Raw genomic sequence first — 23,605 nt, 5'->3', positions numbered from 1 at the left:
GTTTATGTACTCTGATAATATCTAAATTCGAATGAATTAGTGCCAAAGCAATATGCTTTGTTCTAGCTAGAAGTAATTTATTGTTCGATTCTGATTTGTTCAATTCTTTAACGTCTTGCAACTGAACTATATTACTATTTTCATGGTATATGGAATGCAAAGTTAGTATTTAAATAACAGTCATTACATGCATGCTCCCAATAGCCTTGCAAGCTTCAACCTTAATAAATAATAAGATGTGTTAAGGTCTGTACCCTTTTTTTTTTCTTTTTCTTTTTTTTTGAATGGATTAGAACCTAAATAAGGTTGGATTATGTTCCTGATATGACATAATAGCAAGGTTTTGTGTCCCCATTACTCTCACTGCGTCGTCCCATCACTCTCAAATTTGATGATTTGGGGTTCTGTTCTTAATAGGAATTATAGTGTTCTTAATCAAATTATTCTCTTGTCTTTTCAATTCATTAATTCCTTGATATTTATTCTAATGCAAGATTAAATGTCAAGATGAGTTACTTTGTTAATAGTGGAGGTGACCACGAAGAAAACACTGGGTATGAGGACGAAAATATTGGGTATGACGACAGTGAGACACAAGATATCGGCGGTATGCTTCAACATCAAGCAATGTCTCCCAGCAATGACAATGGTTTATCAGAGACCCCTACAATAACCAAGAGACAAAGAGGCACAAACCAAAAAAATTGGGCATTGGAGGGACCAGAAAAATTTGTTGTGGAACCGCTTTGGGCTTCCTAAGGGTCCGCAGAAAAAGGTAGCAAGATTTTCCAGATATTTGGGCATTTTAGCAAAAGATTGTTCACTATTTCCTATTAGTGAACCTGATTTTCGCAAGTTCAACAAAAGTGACAACTATAAAAGGTCTTGGAATCGTGTAAAGGTATTAAAATGTTTCAAATTTTCTCATTTCATTGCTTGCATGTGCATTATTATGTTTTAGTTCTCCTTATATTGTCAAGATATTTGAGCATCATGAGAAATTATTGTTAACAATTTTTGTAGGAAACTCTTGACTTGACACACCCACGAGTTGCCTGTTTGGAAAGTAAAATCAGGGAAAAGGTCAGGAGCAAGTTGAATGAACGCTGGACGCATTGGAAGTCTGAGTTGAGCAAGAAATGGTATAAACCATTCAAGAATAGTCCCCTTAGGTTTCGCAAACCTGATGATGATCGTGTTGATGCGGACTAATGGAAAGTGTTCGTTGCAAACAAAGACAAGAAGAAGCATCAGGTAATGAAAATATTGCTTTTCTTTTTACCTTATTTAATTGCTTTATTCCTACTTAATGATTTTCATTTATGGATCACACAGAGGATGGTGACCATCAACAAGAGGAACCGGTCTCAAAAGAGAATGAATCAATCAACAGGGACACGAACCTATGCTAGTTTGGCTCATGAATATGTAAGTTAGCCTATACTTTTAGTTATTTTCCATTTTATTGACTAGAAATTTTGATGTGTTATCTTTATATAATATGTAGCATCCTTTGAATTGCACAAGAACTTCTGCATGGTAAAGAGTCAGATAGATGAGAATTGTTCAAATTAACACACCGAAAGGCAGGAACTCAAGAGCCAATTGATGCAGCAAGTGCAAAAGCAATTGTAAGCGCTATACGAAATATTAATGTTTATTTAAAAAATACGAGACTAGTGCGATTCTTGAATTTATAATATAATATTTACATTTTGTAGACGGATTTTGAAGAAGCTGAACAAAAGAGACTAAGCATGAATGTTGCATCACTGCTCCAGAAATCCGTGAAGAGATGTATGCTGAGGTTCTTGGTAAGAAGAAGGGAAACCGAGTAAGGGGTCTTGGAGCTGGGGTCACTTGGGATGAAGTTCCTGGAATTCATGTGGAAGAGCGAGGTGTTTCAAAGGAAGTGCAACTCTTGCGAGAGTGATTAGAAGCACATACCAAAGAGGCACAAGAGAGGGAAGCACGTCTGATGGATGAATTACAAAGGAAAATGGTTGAACAAACAAAAAAAATGGAAGAAATGTTTGAAGTAAGGTGTGTAGGCATGGCGATCCAGAAAATGGGAGAGTTGTTTAAACACTGTGGAATATCGGTGGATACACAAGAATATATGGAGCAAACAATGTCTCAATTTGCTCAAAACATTTCTCAAAGGCCGTCAAATGTGATTTTTTCCCCAAATGATGATGTTTACCGCCCCACATTGCCATTTGAATGTTCTGATATGCAGACGGATTAAAGACATTGCTTGAAGATGGTGGTCGCTCGTTCAACTCTATCGAAATTAGTTTGATATTACAATAAATATTTTCGTATTAGTATCCATTTTCTAGTCATTTGAGATTTCGGACTAATTTTAATTCTTGTCTTTTGTTGGTTTAAAGTTTAAACTTTGTAGATTTTATTATAAATATATGGTTTTTAGAATATTAATGGTTATGCCTCATTGTTATTATTATTATTTTAATTCCATGAAAATTAGAATTATTTGGATATAATTTATTTATATTAAAATTACTGATCTTCATAATATTTTTTTTAAATATAAATTTAAACGATACCGATGTTGTAGTGTACCCATTGCTTAATACACATGGATAATTATCCGTAATTATGGATAAATTAATATTATACAAAAAATATAATATTAAATAAAGTATAACGTATTTTGTATACGTATAAAAGTATTTATGTATTTTGGTAAATATGAAAATAGAAAATAAAAGAAACTAAGGAGAGAGAAAGAAAATAAAAATTTATGCAGTAAAAATGAAAAGAAAAATGGTAGATACTGAAGTCTTAAGCGTGGCTTTTGGTTAGTGGAACCTGCGATAGAGAATACCCTTTTTCATTCCGTGGCTGCACCGTACCCAATGAGATTTAAATACCCGTATTTGTATCATTTGATGCAAAAATACAGAAAAAAATTTGTATTCTATGAGCCTTTTGCTAGTAGTGAGTCATTTTGCCTCTTACTTCTTGCTTAAGTTCTTGAGAAGTCAAAAATAGTGGCTTACTTCTTACTTAAGTTCTTGAGAAGTCAAAAATGGTGGCAGTTTTTCAGCATATGATAGTTGTAATGTTGCAATTACAACTCACCTATAGGTAAGATTCTTAGGCTTTCAGAAGCTAGTTGTAACTGCCTCTATCTAGTATAAATAGAGGACCTATGTTATAGAGTGGGGATTACATATTGCGAGTAAGAACATAGAGAAATAGAGAGAATTCTCAAAAAGAAGAAGAAGAGAGAAATAAAGAGAGAGGAGTTTAGAGAGAAAATAGAGATTTCTCCTAAAACTCAATTGTCTTTCTTTTGTTAGAGTATATTTCCTCCTGTTATAAGAGAGGATCGGAGGTATTGTCAATTGTGCTATCCTTATTGCAGAAGAGAAATTGTTGTATCATTCTGCTATAGTAAAAATTCTTCTACAATTTGCCTATCATCTTGTGCTCCACTCGTTTTTTTATAGTTTCTACTTCAATTGTAATTGGGTGCCCCATACCACAACATCCTAACATTTCCTTCACTCTGGTTGTGCTTTCTGCAGAGGAAAAGGCCCTGCTGAGTTGATGAACAGGGTGGTGGCAGCGCATGCTGATGGTATGGTTCTAACTGTCAAGCTAGGCAACCAATTAAGTCATTTCAACAAGACGAAGAAGACTGAATGGTTCAGCTGCTGAAGCCCGTCTTAAGCACTAGTAAAGTATTTGCAAAGCACTCAACAAGCCTGAGATTAAAGTTAACAATAACATGCATTTAGCTTCTCCATCGGTATTGCATGTGTTTGCTCTGGAACAAAGAACTGTGTGTTAGATTAGATACTCATATGATATGAGAGGCCAGCTTTGGCACTTGCTCAATAGTAATTCATAATCGTACCCTTGATTTCATAATGACCATGACTGGACTGTTACACGTACTTAATTATACCTAACAAAAGCAAATAATTATACATATGACAAACAGAGCAATAACCAAGCTAGCCAGTTGAGTCACGCATGGATCTGTTCGTTTATAAATGAAGCACAAAACGTGATTATTTTAGGGTTGGTAGAATACAGCAACTTCTTAAAGCAAAGTAGTTCATCTGATGTTTTTAATATACACGAATCCGAAGTGATTAAGCTGATAAATATGGTATGGCAACGGCTTTAAGCGGGTACTTCTTATGAATTGTTAGACCAGCTGATTCTTTCATGTCTAAATCCTTGCTTCTTACTCCATTAGGCAATGTCCAATCAAACTTGTGCAATAAATTTGCTAGAACAATCTCATCCACAGCCAAAGCAAACTGAATCTCAGGACACAATCTTCTGCCAGCACCAAACGGAATCAATTCCAAGTTATTCCCTTTATAACTTATACCACTGTTAACAGTCACGAACCTTTCTGGCTCGAACTCCTCTGGTTTGTAATCGTACGACTTGGGATCTCTCCCGATCTGCCAGGCATTCACTATGACTTGTGTATTGGTTCTAATGTTGTAACCGTTTATTTTCACATCTTGCATTGACATTCTACTATTCTAGGCAATAGCAGTGAAAGTGGAGGATGTAAGCGAAGAGTCTCCTTGATCACCGCCTTCAAGTAGTGCATCTCAACCAAATCATCCTCTGTTAATATGTCCTCTCCAGCTTTGTTAACACCCCTTAATTACTTCATTCTGCAATTTGATCATGACCTTCGGGTGCTTTAAAATCTCAGCCATTACCCTCTCTAGAAGCGTCGCTGTGGTATCCGTCCCAGCAAGGAACATATCCTACAAATTAATATAGAGAGCTAGCTAGTGACTAATTCTTTGGACACCTTGGCGAGGTTTCATAAACTTTTATTGTCCCCCAATACATGTCTATTAGGGGCCAATAGAGGTTTAATACATGTCTATTGGGGGCAATAGAGGTTTATTAGATGTGTGATTATATATAACTATTGAAAACGCTTTCAGATAATCAAAGTCTAAAAAAAAAAAAAAATCGAAGTCTTGTTAGTTTTCAATGACAAAATCGGATGAATATAGTTCAAGTGTTTCGTGAATTATAAAAATATTTTTTAATGCTTTCTTAAGAAGCAAGGCATATGAAGAGAAGAGAAAGAGAGAGTTATTTACCAAGATGAGAGCTTTGATGGTAACTTTGTCAATACGAAAACCAAGCAAGTTTTCCTGCTGAATCTCAAGTAAAACGTCCACAAAATCCTTTTCATCGTCCTCCTTGTGACCAGTATCATCCATATGCTCTTGGACAACTCTATTCCAAAACTCATCAAACCGTTCGGCTACCTAGCTTGTCTAATTTCGAGTCCAAACCACTGACACGGCTCCACCAACCAAGCCATGGGATATAGTCCCCAATATCAAGACTTCCTTGTAATTCCGTATGCTCCATCGAAAGCTCTTTCAATCCTCCATTACTGTAGCACTTCCTCCCTACAGCCACCCTCGAGACGACATCATTATTCGTAAGTGTGACAAGCATCTCCCTTAAATTCACAACTCCTCCTGACGATTCCCTTATCTTGTTGATCATGGATATGGTTTCGTCTTCTCTCACGTGGCGAAAAGACTGAACCCTTTTGCTGCTCAAGAGATTCAACACGCATATGCTCTTCACCTGCCTCCAGTACTCGCCGTAAGGTGCTGTGGCCACATCTTTTGAGTTGTAGAGAAGCTTTGCGAAGACGGTGGACTTGGGCCTGCTGCAGAAAGCCTGGTCATGGACTCATGGGTTTTCATGATCTCGCGGGCAGCCTCGGCTGACGATACAACAAGGACAGGGACGCTCCCGAAGTGGAGGAGCATGCGAGGTCCATGGACCTGAGATAAGGCTTGAAGTGAGCAATGAGGAGAAGAGCCTAGTTGGTGAAGGTTTCCGATGATGGGGAGCTTTGGTGGAGAAGGTGGTGAGTCGTTCGTACTTCGTAGTAGTACTGGAAAACCAATTGTATAATAGGATAAGGATCGGAAGACGGCAACAAGAACAAGTGAAAGAAAGGTTTGGTTGATGAGCTCCGCCATTGTTTGCAGGAGATTTTATTAGCATACGTTTCAGCTAGCGATCTTCGCCTTCTCTCATGCATTTTTTAGAAGTTGTTTTGTGCTACATATGTAGGAAAGTCCGTGAAGAAGAAGTTTTGTGTTTTTCTAGTGATTTTCTTTTATATATACGCCATGATCAATGGACCCTAGCTTCTCAATGGTCAATAAGTCCGTAGAGCAAGGTACGCATCTCCCACCGCCGATTTTTATACGAGACGACTGACAAGCACAACTAGCTTCTCTGGAGCAACCTGCTCCAAACATATCAAAGTTTAAAGTCGAGCTGACACGGCCAGCGACTATCGCAAGAAATTAATGAGCTCATCCGACTCATGGCCCATGGTTGCAAGATGGTTATAATAGTATTGGCTACAAAGTTGACTTCTCTTACCGTGTGGCTTAGAGCAACTGAGATAAAACTAGAAGCAAGATGTGTCTGATGTCCTAGATGATAGATTGAAGTTGCCAAGGGTCCACCGCCGAATGTAGCTCGTGGGAAATTACCACATTCATTTGACCTTTCTAAACTCAATTATAGCAACACATATATTAAAGAAAAAAAGTCAATTACATAAATTAGTTCATTTTATTGACTATTCACATTTGTGTAGATTAGTAGATATATCGTACGATGGACATTTTGGCTTAGTTTGACATTGCTTCCTAGGGTGCTTTTGGGGCTGCTTCTGCTTTTGGACCAAGAGAATGGTGTTTGGTAAAATATCTGAAAGCTGCTTTTGGTTGAAATGGCTTCTCCGTAAAGCCAAATTTGGGAAGCTACAATTTGTAGCTTTGAGAAGCTGCTTTGGGAAAACACGGAGGAGCAACAGTGCAATGTTTAATGAAATTTGACTTCAAGCTTCGATATCTCCATCTGATCAAGTGCCATACATTGGAAGAAAAGGGATACCCACCCAAAATGAATTGGCTATTTGCAACTTCAACATGCAATTCACATTTGTATGTGCAGGGTGGGAAGGCACCGCCCATGATAGTAGAGTACTCTTATCAGCCCTACGCAATCCTCGATCGAATTTTCCTAAACCCCCAAATGGTATTTTATTTTTCCGGAATTACACAAATAATAACTTATTATCTTTTATTTTACTAAGATCAATCATTCCTTATAATTTTTAATTTCAGGAAAATACTATGTGGTGGATGCAGGATATCCACAAATGAAGGGTTATTTAGGACCATATAAAGGTGAGCGGTACCACCTTCCACATTTTCGTAGAGGTGATGAACAGACCGGTCATAAAGAAATATTCAATCATGCACATTCTTCACTAATGGGTGTTATTGAGCGCACTTTTGGGGTATGGTAAAAGAAATGGAGTATTTTACGTGATATGCCACATTTTCCTTATGAAAAACAAGTGAAGATAGTTATTGCTACTATGGCTCTTCATAATTACATAAGAAGATATGCTCAACAAGATATTGATTTTGATGAAAGTGGAAATTACTCAAGTGAAGAGACTAGTGAAGAGATGGAGGATAATGAACATGATGGAGATGGTTCAGGAAGACAAGAAATGGAGGTGTTAAGAAATGCAATTGCACAAAGTCTAATGAATGCACCTATTTAGCATTTAGTTGTAATTTTCAAGTGACTTTGATATATTTTGTGTAATGGTTCCCGTTGAACTATGGTTGGAAAATTAATCCAAATATTCTAGACGAGATTTTGTGTAATAGTAAAACATAATATGCATATTGAAGGGTTTAAAGTAAATCTTTTATTCGGTCCAACCAAGGGTACAAGAATAATACAAGAGATTTTTTTTTAATTTGGTATGGTTACATAATCAAAAAACAAAATTAAGTATTTTAGTAGCATATCTGAGCATGTATGACCATTTTGGTAATTATACCCAATCAAAGCACTTTTGCCTTGCAACTTACCAAACACCTAGAAATTGCTTTTGGACCTCACAACACTTTAAAAACAGTTTACCAAACACCTCAGCTGCTTCTCCTCACAGCAAGTTCGGAAGTGCTTCCTCTCACAGCACAGCAATCCCAAACTAAGCATTTATCTCTCAGTTTTTATTATTATTGATTGAAGCTAGAAGCAAGATGTCTGATGTCCTAGATGATAGATTGAAGCTGCCAAGGGGTCCACCGCCGAAAATGTAGCTCGTGCCCACAAAAATAAATTAAATCCAAAATCACATCACCCATAAAAATAAATCTAAGCCTTTCAAAAAAAATCATAAATAAATCTAAGCATAAAATTAAAAAATAGAGTGCTCTGCCATCGCTCTCAGTAGTAAGGAAACTTACCTCCATTGTTGCGTCTCTCACCGAGGTATGTCGATGCTTCTCTGCAATCCTAATTGTTTGTTTCTTCCTATATTTCATGTACTAGATGCCCCTTTTTAAATTATATTTCATGAATTTCATTGGAGGGTGATGCTTCTAGAACTCTATTTAGGGTTGATGCGTTCGTCTTGTTGGGTAGTGGGTAGCTTCCTTACTATCATCATTGTAATATTAATTGTAATTGTAGAGTTTCTACATAATGTTGTTTTACTTTCGGGGTAGGGTATCACATCCAAAGGGTCGAAAAAATTATTTTAAAATTGAATTGTTTTGCTTTCAACCGTTGAATTTACATCTAAAGGTAATAGAATTCAAGTTCTCTGGTCAATAATTGACTAGGTGAATACCACTGAAAATGTGAAATTTATGAGTTCTATCAATTGTAAAATTGCTTTAAAATCATGATTTTTAATGTGGGAAATTTTGGTGAACACCATTGGAAATGTTAGATTTAAAGTTGTAAAATTGCTTAAAAATCATGATTTAGGGTGGGAATTTTTGGTGAAACAATAAAAACATGCGATTTTGGCCAAAAAAACTGTGAACTATTTTTGATGAAAATCATGATCTTAGGCAATTTTTTTTTTTTGAGAACATTTGGAATAATTCCTACGGAGTTGAGAAAACATACAACCTTTTATCGGTGTGTTTAGTCTTTTTATTTTTAATCAAGATCACACGGTTCCTTAAAGGCTTCCTAGGCCCAGAGATTAATTCGTGCCGAGAGGTCATGTCAGAATGCTTCATTTCCTTGGCCACCAAGAATATATTGAGATTTAACTCCAATAAGCGTCGGTGGGATTCGAACCCGGGTGTGGGGGTTCTACACCTAGAGGCTCTTACCAACTCGACCACCTGTGGTGGTTGGTGTGTTTAGCCCTAGTGTGTTTCTCTCTGCTATAATTTTATAGGATTGCCTAACAAGAAAACATCATTATAGTGGTCCATTTTGGGCCGTCACATGACACTGGTGGTCCATTTTGGGTGGTCATAGGACACCAGCTTTGGCACTTGATCAAAGACAAGAAGCGCACTCTGATAGCATAATGGGCTCGTTTATTTGTGTCTTGGTACAGTTGTCCAATAACTAGACACATTTAGGGAGATCAATTTTTTAGTGGATGTAGTTGTTACCGAAGATCAGAAAATGTGTCCATCAAACATAGAAAAATGATGACTTAAAAAGAAAACATAGAAAAACGATAACCTCATTAACAAGGTGTAGAATTATACTACGAAGTGAAATTCGTTTTTAATATAACACACTGTTATTAGAATAACATACCAACCTCAAATTGTAGAGAAGCAAAAAACCCTAGAGGAACCCCTCTCTCTAGAATGCCTAGAGGAACCCTCTCTCTAGAACGTCGTTGGCTGCGCAGATGCTTGTCCGGCTGGGCTCCGGCATCGGTAACGGCCTTTAGGCCTAGCCGGCGCACATTTGGGAGTGGTAGAACTGGTAGTTTAGTTCGGAGTCGTGCGTCCGACTCGGAGGTTGAGATCGGTGGGTGTTCTACCGCCTCTCTCCCGGTTGCAAGTGGTGGATGCGTCGTGGCCATGGGACTGGATCGGAGTGGGCATGAGTCCTTGCAGGGGCGGAGGCGACGTCTGGTGGTGGTCAACGGTCGGTCGGCTGGGTTTGAATGTTTTGGTTGGCTGGCTGATCAGACGTTGGTTTCAACTCAGGCAGAGGCGGTTGCTGTGGATCCGGATAGCGGTCACTCCTAATTGGTCGGGCAGCGATGGGTCGTGTTGCAAGTCTGATGCCACTATTTGGGAGGCGGAGGTAGAAGCGCAGCAAGGCAGTCTGCAGCTTGGCCTGGGAGGGTTGGGTACGGCCCACCTTCTGGGTTTGGGCACTGGCTGTGGGCCTTTTTTGGCCTTTTTGTGTTTTTTTTACGTTACTTTACTTTTGTATTGGGAACCCTAGGTTAGTATTACTCTTTACTTTTTGTTAGGGAACTACTCACTTTCGTGCCTCTAGCAAATTCTCTAGAGTAGTAACGACGAAGGATTCTCGAGATAAGAGCAAAGGAAAGCTTTTGGTTCCCGGGTCTCCTTACCTAGTACTTGAAATTGAGTCTTTACTATTTGCTTCTTAGTTCTCTCTAGTCGTACACCAATTGAGGTCTCTAGGCGACTAGGTTTACTTTTTAAATAGAGGCTTGTAGTGAGGGTTTGATCTCTTGCATGTAGGCTCAATAAGTGAGCGCATGTGTTAGCAATGAGGGTCATATGTCATTTGTTTTGTAGCTTATAACATTTTTTTATTTTGGTGTAAAACAACATTTGATGTACGTGTCTTCTGGTCATGAATAAATGAATGAAGTTATCTCTTTTCCTAAAAAAAAAACATACCAACCTCAAACCCAAACAAAGAAAAAAAAAAGACTACATATCAACCATTATGGGCCTTAAAATATTTTTCAACCCATGAAGGAGAAAAAAAAAACTAAAATTCGAGCCTGACGATTTTACATAGGAAATGAAAAGGTAAAAGTAAAAGAAAAAAGAGGGAGAGGAGAAAATGAACAAGGGAATTTGGAGCACTTTGTCCCTTTAGAGTCTAGACCAGAGTTACAAGCGTCACTGAAGCCAAGCACTTGCCAACCTTCTACTTCACTCATCTGCTGACTCAGCTCGTACTCTGTGTGCTCTTCCAGCCACATTTCCTCAACTGAAAGATATTTCATTCTCATTTTGATGTTTGAAGCCATGAGTTGATTGCACACTGTTTACATGTGTGCAGAAGAATTAGGATTACTCTATAAAATCCAATACAACACAGAAGAAAGAAAATCCAGAACCCAATTCAGCTACGATAACAACTATGCTTCCTCTGCCTCCTATTGATCTCAAAGATGTTCGGCAGAAGCTGGCCACCCAATTCAGGCCTTGGGAACGCTCCTTTCAGTTCTGGGCTCGAGCCGTTGATATCTACACAGGCTACAAGGTACCCTCTTTCTCTCTCTTTTATCTCAATGTTGATGTGCTAGTTCATTTTAATGCATGCAATGGACTAAATGGAGTGTTTGTTGATTTGGGTTGATGGGTTTTGTCGGGTGTGGACAGGTGTTTCAGCTGCGAGTGAGTTTTGTGAAGGATGCCAAGAAACAAGAGGAAATGTGGGAGAGGCAACATGAAGTTGCGGCCGACAAGATATATGCTATGTGTTCGGACATGGGCGGTTTCTTCCTCAAGGTTGTTGCTTGATGAATTGTCTGTTTACTATCACTTATTGAGCCACTGGTTGTGATTTTAGGGGAGAAAGTTGGGAAATTGACAAGGGTTTTGGGGCTTTAATTGATATTTAGTGTTTTGTATTGGATACATGATAGAACAAAAGCTCGGTTCTTGTTGTTTATGAGGTTACAGAGTTCAAATGAGGAATGATTGATCAAAACAGTGGTTTTGTCCCTTTGTGTTTTCCACCTAATTTTATATTGGACACCCCATAAAGAACCTTGAATGCATTATTAGTGATCTTTTGGTTTTGAAATATTTTTGCTGAATGCTGAATTGGCTTGGATGGGATTTCGATTAGGTTGCCCAAATTGTTGGGAAGCCAGACTTGGCCCCAGCTGCATGGGTGAAAAGGCTTGTTACATTGTGTGATCACGCTCCTGCAACACCATTTGATGCCGTTCAACTTATGCTGGAAACTGAGTTGGGTCGAAGTGTTGGCGAACTGTTTGAGAGATTCGATGTGGATCCTATTGGCTCTGCTTCAATTGCACAGGTACTTTTATTCATGGGAAGTTTCAGCTGCCTGATATAATCGAGGGATACTGTACAAATTGCAATACAAAAATGAATATGATAGTTAGTATCCTTACCTTCTAGATTGAGAAACAGTCTGAAACTAAGCATGACTGAGTAAAGAATCGTGATATTTATTGTTTTCTGTAAGTGTGTAATGTATCTCAAACATTCACGATCGAACAATTTGTTGAAAGATACTACCGTTAAGGAAGAGTTAAGAACACTTCAGAATGCTTCAAAGCTCTTTACCTGTTCTGTGTGGGAGGGAATTTTACTGGAAATGTATTACGGTGCTTATGTAAGCATATACATTTGTAACTGATCTCTTTTTTGTGCTCTAACTAGGTTCACCGAGCAAGATTGAGAGGTGATAAGAGTGATATTGTTGTCAAGGTGAGAGAACTTCAAAAATTCTGTGGCTTCCATGTGTTCTGTAAAATTCTAATTTCTCGTGGTTCATAATAGGTGCAACATCCTGGAGTTCAGGATCTAATGATGACAGATATCCGTAACTTGCAAGCCTTTGCTTTATACATTCAAAAGACAGATGTCAAATTTGATCTATACTCCGTAACCAAGGAAATGGAGACACAGGTGCACATTTTTTTCTTTATCAGTTTACCTTGCTCATTAGTGGTATCCTTGCTTTTTCCATAGATTCTAAAATTGAGCTTGACTATATCCTGAAAAAATTAAAGGATTAGTGTTAATTCTGGTCTTATCGAGGTTTAAGAAGCAGCTTTTCTGATTCCAAGAGTGTTATTTTAACTTCCAAGAGTGTTACTTTTGGGTGGGCAATATTATATCAGATTAAGTCTGCTTAATCTTGATATACCTGATCCTTATATGTCCCAAAATAATGGAATATTTGATACTGTCTGAAATATAATTGTTTGTCTATGGATAATAACTAACTTTTATTTTTGCAATTCAAGATTGGTTATGAATTCGACTTCATGAGGGAAGCTAATGCTATGGAAAAAATTCGAAAGTTTTTGTATGAGAATAACAAAAAGACTCCTGTTGTGGTTCCTCGACTGATACGAGACCTAGTCACTAGGTGTGTAACACCTGACCTCTCTATTTTAATGTAGTTAGTACTCGTCAAGTGCTGTAAGTTCATCAATGGACCTCTCAGTGATGAAAGTGTTTTTTGTTTATTAGGAGAGTCTTAGTTATGGAATATATTGATGGAATACCAATCCTGAATCTTGGTGATGAAATTGCGAAAAGGGGTATAAATCCTAGTGGTGAGGTTGCAGCCGCGGCAAAGCAGTAAGCTTCTAGTCTGTACAGAGAGTATGCATTCTTTTTTATCTACATGTTTTCTATAAATTGCATTTAGTTTGCAGAAGTTTGTATCTCTTTGTTTTAGTATTTAATTTATCACACCTTCATAAAATTTGGAGCCATGTAATTACATATTCAATTTTTGTGTGGAAAGTGTTTCATTTCTTTGCATCAGCGAAAAAATCATTTTAACTTTTCAGTATTTTGCTCCTTGGTTACCTATCTATTTGGTTCCTGTCTTATCATCCCATTCATTTGCTAAAATTTGCTACATTTGGAACTTAACCAACTTTAGTTGAGAGAGCATCTTTCCTGAGTTCATTACCTTAAGGCTTTCCCTGTCTTCGACTTCTCAAGCTATATATTGCTTGGTTATCATGAAGATTCCCACAAAATTTTCTCTAGCCTAGTTCGTACCAAAGTCTCGTTTTTTTTTTTTTTTCCTTCTTTCATAAGAAATGGATCATTCGATTTATCAAACTTCCTAAAAAATGCAGGAAAATCCTCCAAAGTTTGACACTAGCATATGGACAAATGATTCTGAAGAATGGTTTCTTCCATGCAGATCCCCACCCAGGAAATATCCTAATCTGTAAAGGTTCAGAGGTAAGTGACAACCAATTTGTTTTCCTTTCACCTTTACGGCTTTGTTCCAACTGTATTCATTTGGCCTGAAAGATGTTTACTGTTCTCATCTTAATTAATAAGCTGCTTCAGTTTTGTCCTTTTATTGAATTTTAACTGACTTATTATTGGTAATTCCTCCAAGTTAGGTTGCATTGCTCGACTACGGCCAAGTGAAAGATCTCCCAGATGAGTTGAGACTTGGTTATGCAAATCTTGTTCTTGCAATAGCTGATGGTGACCCTGTAAGAGCCTTGGAGAGCTATAGGTAAACAATCTTGTTCTTGCGATAGCTGATGTATTATGAATCGTCAGTTACCTTGTTAAAATGGGAAGAGACAGTCTAAGTTGCTTTCAGGTTTGACCCAGTGTATGCATATCTTACTACCTTGTTCCTTTTTACAGGGAGCTTGGCATAGAAACCTTGAGTACGTGTGAAAATGAACAGAAGGAAATGTTGAAGTTGGCCGAGACAATGTTTGACACGAAATTACCCCCTGGAGTGACGATGTTGCAGCCTTTTTCGGAGGAATCTTCAATTAAAAAGATTGCAGTTCAGGTGTGCTTAAGTTCCGAATTTTCTCAACTTAATTTGCATCACCTCATGTACGTGTGATCGATCATCAACTAGTCAAGGAGATTATTCTGTATTCCGATCCTAATCATTTTGGTTTCCAATCTCCTTCTGAGTTGTGATTGACCACAATCCTGTTTCATTCTTTTCCCTTGCTCTGATAGGCTTTTCCAGAGGAGTTGTTTTCTGTACTTCGAACAGTGCATCTGCTGAGAGGGCTTAGTGTTGGACTGGGAATCAACTACTCATGTGCAGAACAATGGAGACCCATTGCAGAAGAAGCTCTGTTTCGTGCTGGGAGATTAAAAGGTGAGCTTTCAAACTCCTACACCATATAAAATGGGAGACATGTGTGCATGTCTTTTGTGTTCATGAAATTTCTTCAATTTCAGTATGATGTTTGAATACTGCCCTCGAGCTAATGTCTTCTTTCTTGACCATCCGAACTACCAGGTAAAGATATCAAGGGTAGAAGTCGTAGAGGTGGTTTATTAAGGTTACTCTGGAGAAACTGATTGTGTTGTGAGAAGAGGTAGCTTGCTGGCTAATATAGTGTTCGGATTTTTCTAATATCTGGTTGAAACTTGAAACTATCCAGGATGATTGAAAATTCAAATCAACCAGTGCGTAAATTCTGTAAACATTATTTTTCGGCACAAGGCACAAGCTCTTCAATGGCTTTGCAGTGTTGTTTTAAGAGGTAAAAGAGAGAGGGAGAAGAAATGTCTCTGTTGCATTATTTGAAATGTTTTATTTTGAGAATCAGTGGAACGGTCTTTGGTCACTCTTATTTCTTGAAGAAGCTTAAATACAAGGGGATCTCATTTGATGTCCAAAAACCATCCATTAATCGTATAGAAAACCATTTTTCTATTTTATTTTTATTTTTTTGAGTTATTATGCAACAACATGTCGTCCTTAAGAGTCTATGCATTAGATGCAAAGTGTAGATAACAAATAGAATTTACACATGACCTTTGGCTACAAATAGTTCATCGGTCCATATCTATATTCTATCAGCCTCTTAGCTACACTGGCTTTTCAAAAAGAGAAATATGTTAAATTCGTCGGCAATTGCAAAAATGTGAACTAGTGAAGCCTACGATTGGGCTGATGAAATGGCCCAGCGGCCCAGCCCAAACTGAAAGAGTCCCAAGCACACTTCCCGCCCTCAGTTCGAGTCTTTGGCGCGCCAATCTTTCCTCAAATTGAGGATTCAGTGATATTCAGATCTATCTATCTATCTATTTGTCTCCCGTCACAGCGAGCGAGAGAGAGAGAGAGAGAGGAGAATCAGATTCGGCAGCGGCGGCTATGTTTGGGAGAGTAAGAGCCTCGTCCTCTCCGGCCGACAGCTTGGAGAGGCCGCCTTCCAAGATTTTCAAGGACGATACTCTCTCCATCTACGGTAACAGACGACCCTGCTCTTTTCTCATTTTCTCTATCACGCTTTCATTTTCTGTTGTGGGTGTGTCTGAATTTTACTCAATAATGTTGATCTCGAACGCCTTGAGCGTTTTAAGTAGCTTTCCTTGAGATTGTTACTGGGGCGCCATTAGTTTTGCCCGCCCACCACCTGTTTGATAGTTTGTCTCAATGAGCACAATTGGGCATCTCCTAAAAACGCTTGATTATAAGAGGAATTTAAACTAGAATTGTTCTACCCCACCGCATATTTCACCCCTGCAAGTTCCATAGATCTTTATACAGGAGAAGAACTGTAGTCTAGTGTAAATCGCTGAAAAAGCCGTTGATGTGCAGCGGTGAAGTATGTAGTGAGTTCACATCTGTGTACAATGAATGATTGAAAATGCTTGCTTGGACTTGGAAACAGTGCAATTGAGACTGTTTCCCGTTCTTCTGTGTATGTGACTAGCATGCTTCCTTACACGTAAAAACAGTTGTATTGAAACTGTTTCCAGTTGTTCACTATGCTGTATATGTACCTTGGCAATTGGTAAAAGGGACGTTTGTGGTGTAGAATGTTACTTGGAGTTACTAGTTCAGTAACAGAATCGCTGTCGTTAACTTCTCTTTTTCTGTGATGTAGAGGCTACACTGATGAAGCTTAAATTGGGTTCAAAACGTAATCTAAGTCCGTGCTCTAATGAGGTAGGGGAGATGGATGCCGGTTCTAATTCAAGTTCTCCTGACTCAGAGCCAATGAACATAGAGGTGAACTGTGTTTCTTCGGGAACTTCAAGCTCTCCTGATTTGGTTGCCAGCTCCCCACAGGAGGAGGTTGCCACATTAGATACAGATTGTTCTTCAGAAACAAGTTCAATAAGTTCGAGTGATTGTAATTCTGGGGGCACCTCAAAGCAGCCAAGGAGTACAGAGGTTTCTGTTCTCTACCTCTTTTCTAAATTTAGGAGAGCTCACGATGCAATCAGCTCGTCCTCGGGGGAGGCAATGACAATTGATAGCGTTGGTATTTCTCCCAGTTCTAGTGGTTCTCGATCTCTTAACAACACAGAACAACAGTCGGAACAGGAATGCATCAGCTCTTTACCTGCCACCGAGATACATATGCTCTAATTAAGTTTATCACATGGAGATGTCTAAACAAGGTTGTGCATTTGTGCCCACTTGGGATTAATCGTGTCTTTTATGTTCATTGGAAAAATTACAAACAAAAACAAGATGATTGTGTATCATAGTTGGAGCAATTTCTGTTGTAATATCATAACCGCAGGTCCCCAGTTATGAGGGAATGCATAATGTATGGGCTAACATGCCAGCCATTATTTCATTTGTCTTGGGCAGTATATCATGTTGTAATTCATAAGCAATTTCAGTTCAATGCTCTCATTTAGTTTGTCGAGCTAATTCCTTGCCCTATACAACATGAAGCATAGAATTTTGCCCTATACAGCATGAAGCGTAAGGTAAGTCAAAGTAATTTCTTCAATGAGACCACTTCACCATTGTCATTTATATCAATGAGGTGTAGAATTGGTAAATCCACTGGAGAAATCTGTTCAAATATGAGTCATTCTCATTAATCAAGAATTGATACAAGAAACAAACATTTATTGGGAGGCTTGTTAAAAATCACATATTTAATATGATTATTCATGAGGGGCTATTGAACCATCTAAGATTACATATATAAACGGCATGAAGATACAGGTGCTCAAAAAACTTTTTCAAAATTGCATCCCTAGCTAGAATTGAGCATTCAGTGAAAAATCACTCTCTCAACCATGGTGCTTGAGCTGATGTCCACTGACATACTTCACCTTCTTTAAACCAGAGAGCTGCAGAATGCAAACAATTCATGAGACATGTAAGTGGGAGAGTTAGAGAGGAGCAGAGTTGATCAATAAAGAGATGCATCTATATATATGTAAACATTACTAAAAAACACCATCATAACAAAATCGTAGAAGGTTGAAAAATACAAGTAATTTTCTTGTGTAAAACACCTCAGGGCTATTATTTTCATGTCAGGAACTGTTGCTCCACTGTTTCTCGAGTAAAATTCCACAACTAAAACTTGAGAACCACATCATATCTATTTTGTCACTGCACCAAATTATTTCAGACCTAGCAGTGAACTAGAAGTTCCTGCATCTTGATCTCAAACAACTGAACCTTCAATAAAGTAACTCATTCAAACCCAATAACACATATAAACAATAGTTCTCATGATTTGCCTAGTCACATAAGTGAAACCTAGCAAATCATCACTAACTACATGAACTTTAGTGTTCAGCTTCGTGTAAAGATAAGTACAAAATATAGATGCATTTCAGCCATGAAAGGGCGCCATGTTTGAAACTTGGACACCAAGACAAAATTCTCTTTCCCCCTCTCATGAGAGGATGAGTAGCAAGGCAGTATAAGCCAAAAGAAAAAAAAAGCTGTTCTGAATAAGTGATACCAAAATTGCATGCTTACCTATTTCACGCTTGCCATTTTCAGGGCTGTCACTCCCATGAACCACATTCCTGCAAATTGTATTTCATTTCATATAACAGTGTCTCATTAGAACTCAAATGCCATCAAGTGAAACAAAATCATAATGCACAAATCATTGGTTAAATCTCATAGGGTAAAGGGCCCAACCTTCCTGTTTGAACAGCAAGATCTCCTCTTATAGTTCCTGGTTCAGCTTGAAGAGGGTCTGTAGACCCTATCAACTTGCGTGCTGATGCAACAACGCCAACACCCTCCCATGCCTTAGGAGCATAACATCATGATCAGTGACATCTAATATGTACTTTATTATCATTAATTTCCATGAAACACAAAAACAGGAGAGTGAATCATACCATGCACACAACTGGGCCAGATAAAATGTACTCTATCAACTTAGGGAAGAAGGACTTTGACTTGAGATCCTTATAATGCTCCTGTAAACAACAAAAGGTGCAGAAAGAGTCAGAATTCACAAAGTCACATTGTATCAAATTCCTGACACTAAATGAAATTATAAAGTTAAATGTGTCAAGAGATTAAACACATAACCCAGACTAAATGAACCATTGAATCTCATAAGCCATTAAGGCATCTCCACAACACAATAAAAGCTTTTATCTTTTAAACTGAACTCTTCTCTGCTTGGGTTTAAAAAGCAAAAATATGTTCAGTATGATACGTGACTGAAATAGCGTAAAACACACATAATTACTAGAATTCTGAAAATGATATACCTCTGCCAAATCTCTGGGGCACTGGAAGAGCTTCAAGCCTGTCAGTTTAAATCCCTTCTTTTCAAACCTTGAGATTATTTCTCCAACCTAAACCAATTCAATCCATACAGAAAAACCAAGTAAGGATACTAATACAAAACTTCACTGCTTTAACAGAATTCAAGTCTTTCTAAATCCCAGTCCACTAATTAGTGTCAATCAAATTCAAAGCTTCAGTCTTTCCAATTCCCCAATATACATTTCCACAAACACGACACAGAATTGTCAAAAGTGAACACATTAAAACAGAGAAGGGCTTACAAGGCCACGTTGAACACCATCAGGTTTCACCATAATGTATGTCTCCTCAACCTGTTCCTGAAATCACAAACACCCATTAAAAAATGTCAATAAATTTGACCTGGGTCTCTATTAAACTAAACCAAAATCAAGGAGCTTCCGATGAAAAAGATAAGAAGGGTAGAAACAAACCAGGGAAGCAACCAAGTGTGGGAGGAAGATGCGAGGTTTGGCGGGGGTTTTAGCATGAGGACGAGGTTGGAAATAGGAAAAAAGATGGGACTTTGAAGGGAATGCTGCTAGCTTGTGGTGAGTGGTGCGCAGGTTACAGTTGGGGTGGGCGTAGGATAAGCAGGAGGGACTTGTTTTCTGGGCTGATGAAGAACTGCGTTGAAGGGATGAGGAAAAACTCGGACTTGCTCCGCCAAACACTGCCACGGTCTTCATCCTCTCTCTCTCTCTCTCTCTCTCTCTCTCTATCCAAACTATTCCTTAAATATATAATGCATTTTGTTTTGCTTCTATTTTATTTTATTTTGTGAAAAAAAAAAAAATTCTGTAGAAAGGAATTTTTGCTGTGAATATACCCATCGAATAATGCCACAATTTATGTAATAGATTCAAATACAGATTCAAGCAGTAGTTAGAGAGGGCATCGAATTTCATTCACCAGAATAAAGATAAATGCTCTTAACCACTAGAGCTACATACTCTCATAAGCATATGATAAACACTTCAGAAGCTTGTAAAATTCTAAATATTTTTAAGGAAAAACATGGTTTAGAGCTTTTGTTATCCGTGCCAAGTATGCCATTGCAACTCCAATTTTGGCTTAGCTTCTTAACATATACAAAAATGGATTGTTCTTCCACATAGTTTACTTCCTCTTAGTAAACTTTGGGTGTGATTTATGGGTGGATGATGTTACAGACTCTAACTCTGTTTTGTGTAGCATGGCAAGTGTAATTTGACAGTGGAAAAGATGTGGAGATGAAATTGATTGTAAAGCATTTTCCTCTCTACTTGCACTGGAAACTTAAGCAAGGTGATTGTCATAGACCAATTGAAGCTTGCTGGCTAAAGAGAAACAGAAAGTAGAACCTTCATAAGTTGTATCTTACAGGACTGAGCTGTGATTGTCAATTTGAATATTATAATCAAAGACCAAAGTTCAACACTTTGAGATCAGTTTTGATTTTGGAAAGAATAATCGAGTTTCATTTTTCGATATAAAGATAAATACTGTTAACCACTAAAGTTAGATGTTCTAAAAAATAAACTTCTTATAAACACTTTACAACTTCCTACCATTTACAAAAAGAAAAGGAAAAGTTGTTAACTTTTGTTATTCACGTCAAATATTGTCATTTCAACTCCAATTTTGGCTTAGCTTAACAAAATCAAAACTGCCTCCCATTTTGTTCTTCCGCATAGTTCACTTCCTCTTCGTATACTTTCGGTATAATTTCTGGGTGAGTGATGTTATAGAATCTTACTGTGTCATATGAAGTAGGGCAAGTCTAATCTGATGTGGAAAAGATATGATAATGATGTAGATTCTAAAGCATTTCCTCTCTATTTGCATTGAAATCTAAAGCATGGAGATTGTTCTGAAGCATATAACAATTGAAGCTGGGCTTCAGATAGACAAGGTAGAAACTTCAAAAAAAAAAAATCCAATGAATGTCAATATGTACAATTGAATTCAGTCTATGAGCCTTGTAGTTCCAGTGGGAGAGATCACTTGTGTTCATATTCACCAAGTCAATCCTCCTTTGTACCAAAAAATAATTAAGTTTAGCTTATGTGCAAAAACAAAATATACAAATCAGCCTATTATATGCACGCCACACCACCAAGGCTTCCTCTTTATTCCAACTGTTTAATCACCCAAACAGCTCAAATTGAAACTCAAACTCACTTATTCTTTGCAGCCCGTATGACCCAGAAAACAAAGTCACCCAGTCTGCACTCCAAGAATCCTGGATTTATTGGAACAAATGCTGAAATGTGAGTAGGGGAAATCTTCCCTTCTTTTTGGTATTTTTGCTTTATATTTGAACCGTTACTTGGGAGATTTCGGAAGCGAAAGGTTTAAATTCAATTAGCATTTCCAGCAAGAAGCAGCAACAATAGGCCTTGATTTCCAACCAAGAACCAAGCAACCCTTTTCTTCCACAACAGTGTAGCCCTCACAAACCTTGTTCTTCCCTAGCCACTGCTTTGCTTGAGCCATCATCTTAATCGGTGCACCCTGAAACCCGGCACGGCTCATCCTCCTGCGCCACTGATCAACCCTCTCATGCCTCTCCACTCGTGCTGGTCCCTCACAGCTGATGATGTTCTTGATCTCCTCAGCAAAGTAGAATTGCTCCATCTTGGCACGCCTTGTGTCGTATTTGGGAAGCATTGCATCTAGTGAGTCAAATATTGCAGAGTAGTAATGCAATGCTTCCATAAACCTCCCAAGAAAAAAGGGTCCATTGTGGCTAGAGTCCTGCTCAACAAGAACTAGGATTTTTGGTGAGAGCTCATGAATCATCTGCAGAACTGAATTGAGAGCTCCCCTGCTTTCTTTCACCACACAGTGCAACTGAAGAATGCTATTGACAACTAATACTTCACCCTCAAAAATTTTGATGTCTTCAGGCTTCAGGTTTTCCAAGTTGCTTTCTACACAAGAAAACTCCAGATTTATTCCTAAGCTGTCAGCATAAGCCTCGAGCTCTTCTCCTATAATTAGCAATCTGTCAGCGCACAGACCAACACCAGTTATCCGAAGGCGCGACACTGGTGGCTGGCCTGCGCGTGTAGCGAGGCTTTGGATCAGGCCTTGCCACTGATCGCCATGTGGCAGACCAAGGGTCATCCCAAGGTCTACCACATGAACAAAACTCTCTCCCTCAAGGGCTTCCAATATTGATGAGTTGGCCACAAAATGACCAAATTGAATATGTGGGCAAATTTCATAAACAAGGCGCAATGCCTCTTCCTTCTTGTCCATTAGAGCATAATCTTTCGCATTCAATTTTGATGGAACAAAACCAACTGCCCCGAGCGGTTGAACCAAGGCTAGCCGGCTGGCTAGGCCTTGGACAAAGCAAGACGCCACGCGCTGGAACGAAGAGCCAAACACCAAAGCATTGGCACGCAGCTCGGATAGTAAAGCAGATGCATGTGACTTGTCGCGGCAAGCAACAGCTTCAGCACAAGCAATGAGCAGCTGAACAAGCCTCATGCCATCAGCAGTTCCATCTTCTTGTTCAGCTCCATTTTCCTCGGCATTGATCATAGCCACTGCCGCCTCCTCAACAGCTTCAGCTGCAAGGTACCTTTGTGTGTAAGTCCATATATGATCCCGGAAATGAAGCCTTGGCAAGGTGGTCAAGCTATTAGTACTGCTGCTGCGGCTGATAATGCTGCTGTTGATACTGCTATTACTCGACACTGAGTCCGCAATACTTAGAGTCCTTTTCAGCTTCTTATGGTCCCGGCTTTCATGATCCGAATAGGGGTTGATCAAGGAAGAATCATTAGCACTGCCCTCCTCAAGTGATGACATGTAGGGATAAGAATAGCAAGCCATAGATGAATGATTATTGAGACCAAGGAGTTCAAGGCCACTCATTCGATTAGTCCTAATTTCATGATTGGTGCACTCATACTCCGTCATGAAACTTCGGCTACGAGCCATTTCTTGCTCAACCTATCCTTCTCTCCCACTTTGCTTTCTACAAAAGATCTTCAATAACGCTCTGAAAGACCCTAATCCCAAGCAAGAACGACTTTTATAGCCGAAAACGAGTTTTTCTTGTTGACGGTGTTTACAAAGCACAGACAACATGAAAAACAAGAATTTGGACGCTAAGATGTCACTCTTGAAAGAAACATACTAAATTTCAAGAATTAAGCCTTGTTCTTCTGTCACCCTCCAAGAATTTCGGATGCTTTGGTTCCTCTAGGCGGTGACTTATTTTTATTACATCTAGGCTGTAATTGGAAAGTGTGTGTATGTATGTATATATATACACCCAGCTGATAGCCTT

At 38.5% G+C, this 23,605-nt stretch overlaps 4 protein-coding genes, 1 long non-coding RNA gene and 1 pseudogene across 5 annotated transcripts; 3 read left to right on the top strand and 3 right to left on the bottom strand.

The window, feature by feature from the left end:
• Nucleotides 1–3,215: 3,215 nt before the first annotated feature.
• On the top strand, nt 3,216–3,903 carry LOC121050285. Its single transcript, XR_005802548.1, has 2 exons — nt 3,216–3,364; nt 3,558–3,903. It is a non-coding gene; the product is annotated as an uncharacterized LOC121050285 (long non-coding RNA).
• Nucleotides 3,904–4,083: 180 nt separating this feature from the next.
• LOC112180527 lies at nt 4,084–6,110 on the bottom strand (annotated as a pseudogene).
• Nucleotides 6,111–10,951: 4,841 nt separating this feature from the next.
• Nucleotides 10,952–15,387, top strand: LOC112179026 (uncharacterized protein slr0889). Its single transcript, XM_024317326.2, has 12 exons — nt 10,952–11,325; nt 11,445–11,573; nt 11,917–12,111; nt 12,480–12,527; nt 12,600–12,728; nt 13,070–13,194; nt 13,299–13,409; nt 13,922–14,030; nt 14,198–14,316; nt 14,454–14,607; nt 14,787–14,931; nt 15,076–15,387. Exons 1-12 carry the CDS (start codon nt 11,203–11,205, stop codon nt 15,135–15,137), a joined length of 1,449 nt encoding a protein of 482 aa, XP_024173094.1. The 5' UTR covers nt 10,952–11,202; the 3' UTR covers nt 15,138–15,387.
• Nucleotides 15,388–15,595: 208 nt separating this feature from the next.
• On the top strand, nt 15,596–17,451 carry LOC112180955. Its single transcript, XM_024319542.2, has 2 exons — nt 15,596–16,030; nt 16,673–17,451. The coding sequence occupies exons 1-2, from the start codon at nt 15,937–15,939 to the stop codon at nt 17,158–17,160; spliced, it is 582 nt and encodes a 193-aa protein (XP_024175310.1). The 5' UTR covers nt 15,596–15,936; the 3' UTR covers nt 17,161–17,451.
• Nucleotides 17,452–17,598: 147 nt separating this feature from the next.
• Nucleotides 17,599–20,043, bottom strand: LOC112180953 (nucleoside diphosphate kinase 2, chloroplastic). The gene is made up of 7 exons (XM_024319540.2): nt 19,752–20,043; nt 19,581–19,637; nt 19,281–19,367; nt 18,900–18,980; nt 18,694–18,806; nt 18,526–18,575; nt 17,599–17,882 (listed from the first exon to the last, which is right to left on the bottom strand). Exons 1-7 carry the CDS (start codon nt 20,004–20,006, stop codon nt 17,815–17,817), a joined length of 711 nt encoding a protein of 236 aa, XP_024175308.1. The 5' UTR covers nt 20,007–20,043; the 3' UTR covers nt 17,599–17,814.
• Nucleotides 20,044–21,663: 1,620 nt separating this feature from the next.
• Nucleotides 21,664–23,253, bottom strand: LOC112180292 (GRAS family protein RAD1). The gene has a single exon (XM_024318821.2). It carries the CDS (start codon nt 23,251–23,253, stop codon nt 21,664–21,666), a length of 1,590 nt encoding a protein of 529 aa, XP_024174589.1.
• Nucleotides 23,254–23,605: the final 352 nt, after the last annotated feature.

Source organism: Rosa chinensis, chromosome 7 (assembly GCF_002994745.2).
Source record: "Rosa chinensis cultivar Old Blush chromosome 7, RchiOBHm-V2, whole genome shotgun sequence".
Taxonomy (NCBI): domain Eukaryota; kingdom Viridiplantae; phylum Streptophyta; class Magnoliopsida; order Rosales; family Rosaceae; genus Rosa; species Rosa chinensis.
The sequence above is the reverse complement of the archived record's forward strand: the minus strand, read 5'-3'. Positions and strand labels throughout refer to the sequence as shown.